This window comes from Salvelinus sp. IW2-2015, linkage group LG13 (assembly GCF_002910315.2).
Source record: "Salvelinus sp. IW2-2015 linkage group LG13, ASM291031v2, whole genome shotgun sequence".
In the NCBI taxonomy this organism is placed as follows: domain Eukaryota; kingdom Metazoa; phylum Chordata; class Actinopteri; order Salmoniformes; family Salmonidae; genus Salvelinus; species Salvelinus sp. IW2-2015.
This window is the reverse complement of record NC_036853.1, coordinates 11,016,866-11,026,222: the sequence shown is the minus strand read 5'-3', so window position 1 is coordinate 11,026,222 and position 9,357 is coordinate 11,016,866. Positions and strand designations below refer to the sequence as shown.

General features: G+C 43.3%; 1 protein-coding gene and 1 long non-coding RNA gene across 3 annotated transcripts in view; one reads left to right on the top strand and one right to left on the bottom strand.

Moving 5' to 3' along the window:
- Nucleotides 1–9,357, top strand: part of LOC111972109 (single-stranded DNA-binding protein 3) — a 148,443-nt gene that overhangs the window by 127,433 nt on the left and 11,653 nt on the right. For both annotated transcript variants that reach the window (XM_023998969.2, XM_023998970.2), the window contains exons 6-8: nt 6,689–6,772; nt 8,863–8,922; nt 9,052–9,118. In XM_023998969.2, coding sequence (XP_023854737.1) covers nt 6,689–6,772; nt 8,863–8,922; nt 9,052–9,118 — 211 coding nt within the window. The remainder of the gene's footprint in view (nt 1–6,688; nt 6,773–8,862; nt 8,923–9,051; nt 9,119–9,357) is intronic.
- LOC111972110 (uncharacterized) lies at nt 806–3,861 on the bottom strand. Its single transcript, XR_002878381.2, has 3 exons — nt 3,116–3,861; nt 980–1,039; nt 806–851 (listed from the first exon to the last, which is right to left on the bottom strand). It is a non-coding gene; the product is annotated as an uncharacterized lncRNA (long non-coding RNA).

Here is a 9,357-nt window from a genome sequence, read left to right as displayed (position 1 = left end):
AGAGAGAGATAACATTTGTGGTTTTGAAGAAATATCTTACAGCGATTTAGATGGTTTTGCTTGTTTTGTCACAGAAACGATTGGAATTTTTGCAACCAGGAAATGGCAGAGTGATTTCTGCATATTGCACCTTTAAAGGGATACTGTGGGATTCTGGAAATTAACCCTTTTTGGGGGTAGGCACAAAACTACCTTTATACTTCCATACATTTTATTCTCAGACGAGTCCTGTGACACTTGGAGAACCCATTGTGATCGTGAGAATCTCCCCTTTCCACAGTGGGGTCACATTAGTTTGTAGCCTAAACGCAACTAACAGAAGTTGGCACATCGACGGTACCGACGTCAGACGAGTCCCCTGACACTTGGGGGGCCGTAGAGCAAAACTGAGAACACCATCGTGAGAGTCTCCTCTTTCCATAGAGTGGTAATGGTTTCTAGGTCAAACTGTTCAGACACTACAGACGTTTTCGTAAGAAGACCGATTTTTGGATGTCTCATGGTCTGACAAACACCACTAGCTCTGCTGCCTTTTATATCTCTGCCACCTTGTTTTGTCATTTAGATTGATGCAGTGGTGCGTCAATCGACTCTAGGGGGTTAAGGTGTTTTTCTACCCAGAGGCAAATGAATATGCAGTACATACCTCTTTCTATCACGAAAGCAATGATGTCCGATGTTAAGAAAAATAGTGTTCGTTGTGGCAGTTTCACCAGTACTGATTCCAGCTTTAAGCTAATAGATATGACATGTTACAAAATGAATAGAAGTGTGAGGTGTTTACCTGTGGTCCTGGTGGGGTCCAGGCGTTTTGGCAGGAGAGGCTGTGACCCTGGACCTCCCACAGGGGGCTGAGAGACAAAGGGTAAGAGAGAGAGGAACATTAGCACAGAGCATTCAACTCCCTGAAAATGTACTACTCACATGTAAAACACATACTTCTAGTAGAGGTCACCTTTTGGGGGGGGGGGTACTTTACCTGATTTGGCATGCGGAGTGAGGGGCGAGGTCCACCTGGGTACCTTGGAGACATGAAAGGCTGTGGGGAGGAGGACAGATGTCAACGTTAGTCTTATCCATCATGTTACTGTATGACTTTCCGCTGTCAGCAGGGGGAACCATTGTGCTGGAGAAAATGAGCTTTTTTTGCATTCTACACAAGGCAAAGGTTGTGTCTGAACAATAGTCTGAACAACAGTCTGAACAACAGTCTGAAAAAATAGTCCTCAGATGCTGAAGACTAATAGAACAGAAATGAACAGGGGAAATAAAGAGGGAAGATAAAGAGAGAGGGGGAAGAGATGGAGAGAGAAAAGGTGGAGTAGAGGATAGGCATGGGTGATGTCAGCATGTTGAATGAGGGAACAGTAGAGGATGAGGGATGAGGATGGGAGGGTGTATGCAGGAGGGTAGTGGAAGAATGCACACCTATATCGGTTTTACACACGCACACACCCCACACACACACAAACACAACTGACTGTATTGATAAATTGTCCAACAAAGCTACCAGACAACATTTTGACAGTGTGATACAACCACAGAAAATATCTCAGTGTATCTAAAGGCGTCAACATGCTTCAGTTCGGCTGGCGCCTAGCCGAGTTGTGCTCGCATGCTCCTTTAAAAAGACCTTCGCTTGAAGAAACAAGAAAAAAGCAGCAATAGTACTGTTTGTCCATTTTAAGACACCGTAGCCTGTATACCCTTCCACAAAATAGTCTGACTTAATCTAAGATAATTCAAGAAATCTGTCATTAATTTTGACGTTTTTGCCAAGGAGATCTTAGTCGCTCAATTTTACATCTAAATAAGGTTTGTTTGGTTCAATATATCTCAAGTGAAAAAATATGCAGGAGTACAAGTCGTTGCTGAATGACAACAGGCACTTCATTCAAGAATTCCTACTGTTGAACAATGGCCGATGAGGGGGCGTAGACTTTGGCTACTGACTTCAGCTTGCTCAATAAAAAATCCAAGACGTCACAAAATGTTGTCATAATATATGCACGAACTGTTCCGAACTGTTTAGGCTGAGAAGTATTCCGGACGCCTTAACAAAAAAAAGTTTTATAAAAAAAATATCAGGGAACAAAATGTAATTTATCAAGGGAAAACAAAATATAATATCATTAAGAGCGCAACTAACCAGTGTTATTGACAATGACATAACACACAAATTATCATGCTATGAGAGATGTGTACAGTCGGCGAAACATGACGCCATGACACACAAGAAACAGGCTTTCAGAGCCAAATAAACGCAAGTACTAGTTGGTCCAAGTGAGACGAGGCCAGCTGGAGGACAGGTTAAGTAATGACCAGGCCCTGAGGAAAGAATGCCATTTCCCCTATCTCTCTCCCTCTATCCCTTCCCCTTCTCCCTCTATCTAGCTGTCCTTAATTCTCTCTCCTCTCTCCCCTCCTCTCTCCCCCCTCTCTGTCCCCCTCTGCTTTTGTCTAAGCAAGTTGTGGTGAGTTTGTATGCGAGCGCTCCACAGTGCAATATTAATGGGATATTAATGGGATATTGATGGGATATGGGATAGTGAGTGCCGGGGTCAGGGAGAGGAGAGAGCATGCCTGCTCTGCTCAGCCTGGCCAGATGCACCTCCACTCCTCCTCTATTCTCTACAGCTGGGCCAACACAGCTGAATTATTTATCCGATCTACAGCGTCATGGCCACTGTCTGTCCACAACTAGAGAGCAGGGCTGTTTGTATGGACATATGTTTTGGGGGCTGGGAGGTGGGTAGGGAGTGTGGGTGAGAGACAAAAAGAGACAGATAAGGTGTGAGTGAGTGCAAAAGAGAAGAGACGAGGGAGACAGATGCCTCTCAGTGTGAGTGGACAGGCAGAGAGGAAGAACCGAGGGAGACAGAAGCCTCTCAGTGTGAAGTGGACAGGCAGAGAGGAAGAGAACAAGGGAGACGAGGCCTCTCAGTGTGAAGTGGACAGGCAGAGAGGAAGAGACCAAGGGAGACAGAGGACTCTCAGTGTGAAGTGGACAGTAGGGAGTGAGATGTGAAAGGGGAGTGGCTGCCTATGCAGCAAGAGGTGAGAGAGAGGGGGCAAAGTGTGTGTGAGAGAGAGGGTGTGTGTGAGTGTATCTTACCTGGCCATGAGGTCCCATCATGGGGTTGTTGGGGTTGTGTGGGGGTGGCTGTGCGTGGGGTGACGGCTGGGAGCCGGGAGGTCCCTTTTAAGAGAGAAAGAGAGGGAGATGGGTGACACAGTGAGGCTCGGAGGGCCTTAAATATCATTAATGTAATTAATCTCTTAGCAACACAGTCATACTTAAGTAATTCCCAACTGACAGTATAGAAAAGGAAATCTTACCACATACAGTAGCTATGTACGTAAATACATTACATAAAACATCTAACCTCAGAAATATTTATACCTAGATAACCCATTAATAAGAAACCACCTCCAAGCCAGGACCTGTTCTCACTTGAACACACAGTATGTAAACCCAGTCATACAGAGGAGACCACACACGTTCACAGTCATGTGTTGTTATATCACCCAGTCTTTCAGAGCCTCCATGACGCCTGAAGTTCTCAGGTAACCATGCAGTAGCAGCAGACCCCCCCCCCCCCACACACACACACAGTCACGCATGCATACACACCCTGCTGCACTGCTGAAGCCTTCAGGTAATGTAGCAGACTGGTAATCCCCTAATCCTGCCATTTCAATCTGCAACACCAGACACACACCTGTATGAGCACTACACACACACACACACACACACACACACACACACACACACACACACACACACACACACACACACACACACACACACACACACACACACACACACACACACACACACACACACACACACACACACACACAAATTGTTTTGCCAGTGTTGTTCATATTGATCAAGGAAACAGATGCAGGATGTATTCTTTTCACTTGCCTATTTCATGTCAGTTTTCAACAGTTGGATAGTCTAGAGACTGATTACTGCTGCATTCAACCTTCCACTGATATCCTGAGAGCTTTGCAGGGTTTTGAACTGGACTAGAGTTTTTTTTTTTTTTTTAACAAGGCTCTAACTAAAGAATGATCATGTCACAAATATTAGTATCCACACAATTGGTCAAGATCATGTTGAGGCAATTGTGCCAAACAGATTTGGGTCAGTTATCTCTTGTTGTTTGGCCAGATTTGGGTGCCTTTTTGTTTTGAGTTAAGATTGGTGGAGGCTCAGTAAGAAAATTAATTAATTCCCCCCCCCTTTTTTTCCTGGAGTGGAGGACTTGAGATCTTCAGATCTGGAATGGGATTCATTTGTGAGTGTCGACATCCTTTTTGACTTAATTTTCTTCGTCTTAAGTATTTTATTTATTGATAATTGATTGCTTCACGCCTTTGTTTTATTTGAATGGCAGTTTATATTAAAATGTACATATGTCTCAATGGAAAGAGTGCTTTACCAGAGCATTTATATACGGCTCTGATCTGTACACGTTTTCAGTAAGGGATAGCAGAACACTTACGGAGCTTGGACTTTTTGTGGAAGAGTGAATGATTGCGGCACAAAGCACTGCCATTGTTAGACAGGTTCCATTCCTTTTCCTCTGAGGAAACTTAGCACTTCTAACCAATGACACATTCAGCCTCCTCCCTGTTCAAGGATATTACCCTCAGAAATCAGCATTTATTATCACATAGATCCTAGATGAATGTCCTCTACATCAGTAATAGCTGCTTCAGAGGAGCTTTTTCCACAGGCACAATTAAAATTGTAATAAACAGTTCATCTTTTGGGTATCAACAGTTGTTGAGAGAATTTGGCTACATGGATGGTATGAGTTTAAATATCCTCTCACTTTTATTTACTTTCCATGTCATTAGATTCCTCACCCCAAGAGTCCCTGTTTTCAATCTGTACTTTAGAGATGGCATTTCTGTTTTTATAGAACTGTGTGTTCTGAATTCCTAAAATGTCTCAAATGGTATTGATGATGCATGCATTTGACTATGATCACAAAATGTCAATATGCTATTCTGAATTCAGACTTGCGTAGACATTTTGTCCAAAGTGTAGTAGTATACCTAATCTAATAATGAGATGGTAACGACCTGAGGAAACTTATGGGCTCTGGTCTTTTATGCTAACCTGGTCTTCCAATTTTCTGCAGTACTCATGACATGTCCATATAGCTTGCGGATTGTTATACCGATTGGTGAGTCCTGTAAACATGGGAAACCCGCAATGATTGATGGCACTTTCTGTAAAAGAAACTCAAACCGTAGCCGTGTCCCTGAATATGACAGTCGTACAATTTAATGCATTTAAGCAATATGTTAATACATCTTGCAGAATTTCATCTTCAACTAACAGAAAGTACTTTACAGATTTAATTGTATTGTCTACATTGTTTAAATTTCCAGGTGCAAAAGTGTAGAAGAACATCGCTGCGCAGATAAGATTTCCTCAAGCTTTTTCATATCGTGGGCAAGGCGAGAGAGGTGAAGTACATGTTGTTTCTAAGGAACTCAATTATAATAATGCTTAAGGTAGCATGAGCAGTGGCTTGCAATCCATGATGTAAATGTTTTGTTTGTCTTTTTATATGTTCATATTAAAAGACAATACAATTAAAATATTTTATTAAGCTTTGAATTGCCTCCAGTTGTTCCAAAAGTCCAATAAAATCACAAATACCAGTGTTGGAACTGATGCCACTTTAGGGGTAAGTGAGGTGGTTGAGGTGTAGATTGGTGTGATGTCCTGTACCTGATGCTGTGGCCTCAGGGACACATTTGTCTCCTGTTCAAAAATAACTGTAAAATTCTAAATAATCGTATTCGAACACCTGTTATTGATGTGTGGAACTAATTAAAACATTTTTAAATATAATTGTCTTACGTAATTTTAGCTCTAAAAGTATCTAACTGAAGTTCCTTCTGGAAAAAGTGTTTTAAAACAAACATTTAATCATGATCAAATTACTTTTGCCAGTTGTCCCATAGGTAATAGAATTGTATTTGTCACATGCTTCGTAAACAGGTGTGGACTAACATTGAAATGCTTACGTATAGGCCTTTCCAAAGAATGCAGAGAGAAAGAATAGAGAAATAATAGAAAAGTAAAACACGTAGTAATAACTAATGAGTAACGCTAACTTGGCTATATACAAGGGGCACCGAGTCGATGTGCAGAGGTATGAGGTAATTGAGGTAGATGAGTATATACATATAACTAGGAATAAATTGGCAGATAGTAAACGGTAGCAGGAGCGTACGTGATGAGTCAAAGTTAGTGCATGTGGGGGGGTCTGCTGCTACTGCATGGTTACCTGAGAACTTCAGGCGTCATGGAGGCTCTGAAAGACTGGCTGATAAAACAACACATGACTGTGAACGTGTGTGGTCTCCTCTGTATGACTGGGTTTACATACTGTGTGTTCAAGTGAGAACAGGTCCTGGCTTGGAGGTGGTTTCTTATTAATGGGTTATCTAGGTATAAATATTTCTGAGGTTAGATGTTTTATGTAATGTATTTACGTACATAGCTACTGTATGTGGTAAGATTTCCTTTTCTATACTGTCAGTTGGGAATTACTTAAGTATGACTGTGTTGCTAAGAGATTAATTACATTAATGATATTTAAGGCCCTCCGAGCCTCACTGTGTCACCCATCTCCCTCTCTTTTCTCTCTTAAAGGGACCTCCCGGCTCCCAGCCGTCACCCCACGCACAGCCACCCCCACACAACCCCAACAACCCCATGATGGGACCTCATGGCCAGGTAAGATACACTCACACACACCCTTCTCTCTCACACACACTTTGCCCCCTCTCTCTCACCTCTTGCTGCATAGGCAGCCACTCCCTCTTTCACATCTCACTCCCTACTGTCCACTTCACACTGAGAGTCCTCTGTCTCCCTTGGTCTCTTCCTCTCTGCCTGTCCACTTCACACTGAGAGGCCTCTGTCTCCCTTGTTCTCTTCCTCTCTGCCTGTCCACTTCACACTGAGAGGCTTCTGTCTCCCTCGGTCTCTTCCTCTCTGCCTGTCCACTCACACTGAGAGGCATCTGTCTCCCTCGGTCTCTTCCTCTTTTGCACTCACTCACACCTTATCTGTCTCTTTTTGTCTCTCACCCACACTCCCTACCCACCTCCCAGCCCCCAAAACATATGTCCATACAAACAGCCCTGCTCTCTAGTTGTGGACAGACAGTGGCCATGACGCTGTAGATCGGATAAATAATTCAGCTGTGTTGGCCCAGCTGTAGAGAATAGAGGAGGAGTGGAGGTGCATCTGGCCAGGCTGAGCAGAGCAGGCATGCTCTCTCCTCTCCCTGACCCCGGCACTCACTATCCCATATCCCATCAATATCCCATTAATATCCCATTAATATTGCACTGTGGAGCGCTCGCATACAAACTCACCACAACTTGGCTTAGACAAAAGCAGAGGGGGACAGAGAGGGGGAGAGAGAGGGGAGAGGAGGGAGAGAGAATTAAGGACAGCTAGATAGAGGGAGAAGGGGAAGGGATAGAGGGAGAGAGATAGGGGAAATGGCATTCTTTCCCTCCAGGGCCTGGTCATTACTTAACCTGTCCTCCAGCTGGCCTCGTCTCACTTGGACCAACTAGTACCTTGCGTTTATTTGGCTCTGAAAGCCTGTTTCTGTGTTGTCATGGCGTCATGTTTCGCCTGACTGTACACATCTCTCATAGCATGATAATTTGTGTGTTATGTCATTGTCAATAACACTGGTTAGTTGCGCTCTTAATGATTATTATATTTTGTTTTCCCTTGATAAATTACATTTTGTTTTCCCTTGATATTTTTTTTATAAAACTTTTTTTTTGTTAAGGCGTCCGGAATACTTCTCAGCCTAAACAGTTCGGAACAGTTCGTGCATATATTATGACAACATTTTGTGACGTCTTGGATTTTTTATTGAGGCAAGCTGAAGTCAGTAGCCAAAGTCTACGCCCCCTCATCGGCCATTGTTCAACAGTAGGAATTCTTGAATGAAGTGCCTGTTGTCATTCAGCAACGACTTGTACTCCTGCATATTTTTTCACTTGAGATATATTGAACCAAACACCTTATTTAGATGTAAAATTGAGCGACTAAGATCTCCTTGGCAAAAACGTCAAAATTAATGACAGATTTCTTGAATTATCTTAGATTAAGTCAGACTATTTTGTGGAAGGGTATACAGGCTACGGTGTCTTAAAATGGACAAACAGTACTATTGCTGCTTTTTTCTTGTTCTTCAAGCGAAGGTCTTTTTAAAGGAGCATGCGAGCACAACTCGGCTAGGCGCCAGCCGAACTGAAGCATGTTGACGCCTTTAGATACACTGAGATATTTTCTGTGGTTGTATCACACTGTCAAAATGTTGTCTGGTAGCTTTGTTGGACAATTTATCAATACAGTCAGTTGTGTTTGTGTGTGTGGGGGTGTGTGCGTGTGTAAAAACCGATATAGGTGTGCATTCTTCCACTACCCTCCTGCATACACCCTCCCATCCTCATCCCTCATCCTCTACTGTTCCCTCATTCAACATGCTGACATCACCCATGCCTATCCTCTACTCCACCTTTCTCTCTCTCCATCTCTTCCCCCTCTCTCTTTATCTTCCCTCTTTATTTCCCCTGTTCTATTCTGTTCTATTAGTCTTCAGCATCTGAGGACTATTGTTCAGACTGTTGTTCAGACTGTTGTTCAGACTATTGTTCAGACACAACCTTTGCCTTGTGTAGAATGCAAACAAAGCTCATTTTCTCCAGCACAATGGTTCCCCCTGCTGACAGCGGAAAGTCATACAGTAACATGATGGATAAGACTAACGTTGACATCTGTCCTCCTCCCCACAGCCTTTCATGTCTCCAAGGTACCCAGGTGGACCTCGCCCCTCACTCCGCATGCCAAATCAGGTAAAGTACCCCCCCCCCCCAAAAGGTGACCTCTACTAGAAGTATGTGTTTTACATGTGAGTAGTACATTTTCAGGGAGTTGAATGCTCTGTGCTAATGTTCCTCTCTCTCTTACCCTTTGTCTCTCAGCCCCCTGTGGGAGTCCCAGGGTCACAGCCTCTCCTGCCAAACAGCCTGGACCCCACCAGACCACAGGGTAAACACCTCACACTTCTATTCATTTTGTAACATGTCATATCTATTAGCTTAAAGCTGGAATCAGTACTTGGTGAAACTGCCACAACGAACACTATTTTTCTTAACATCGGACATCATTGCTTTCGTGATAGAAAGAGGTATGTACTGCATATTCATTTGCCTCTGGGTAGAAAAACACCTTAACCCCCTAGAGTCGATTGACGCACCACTGCATCAATCTAAATGACAAAACAAGGT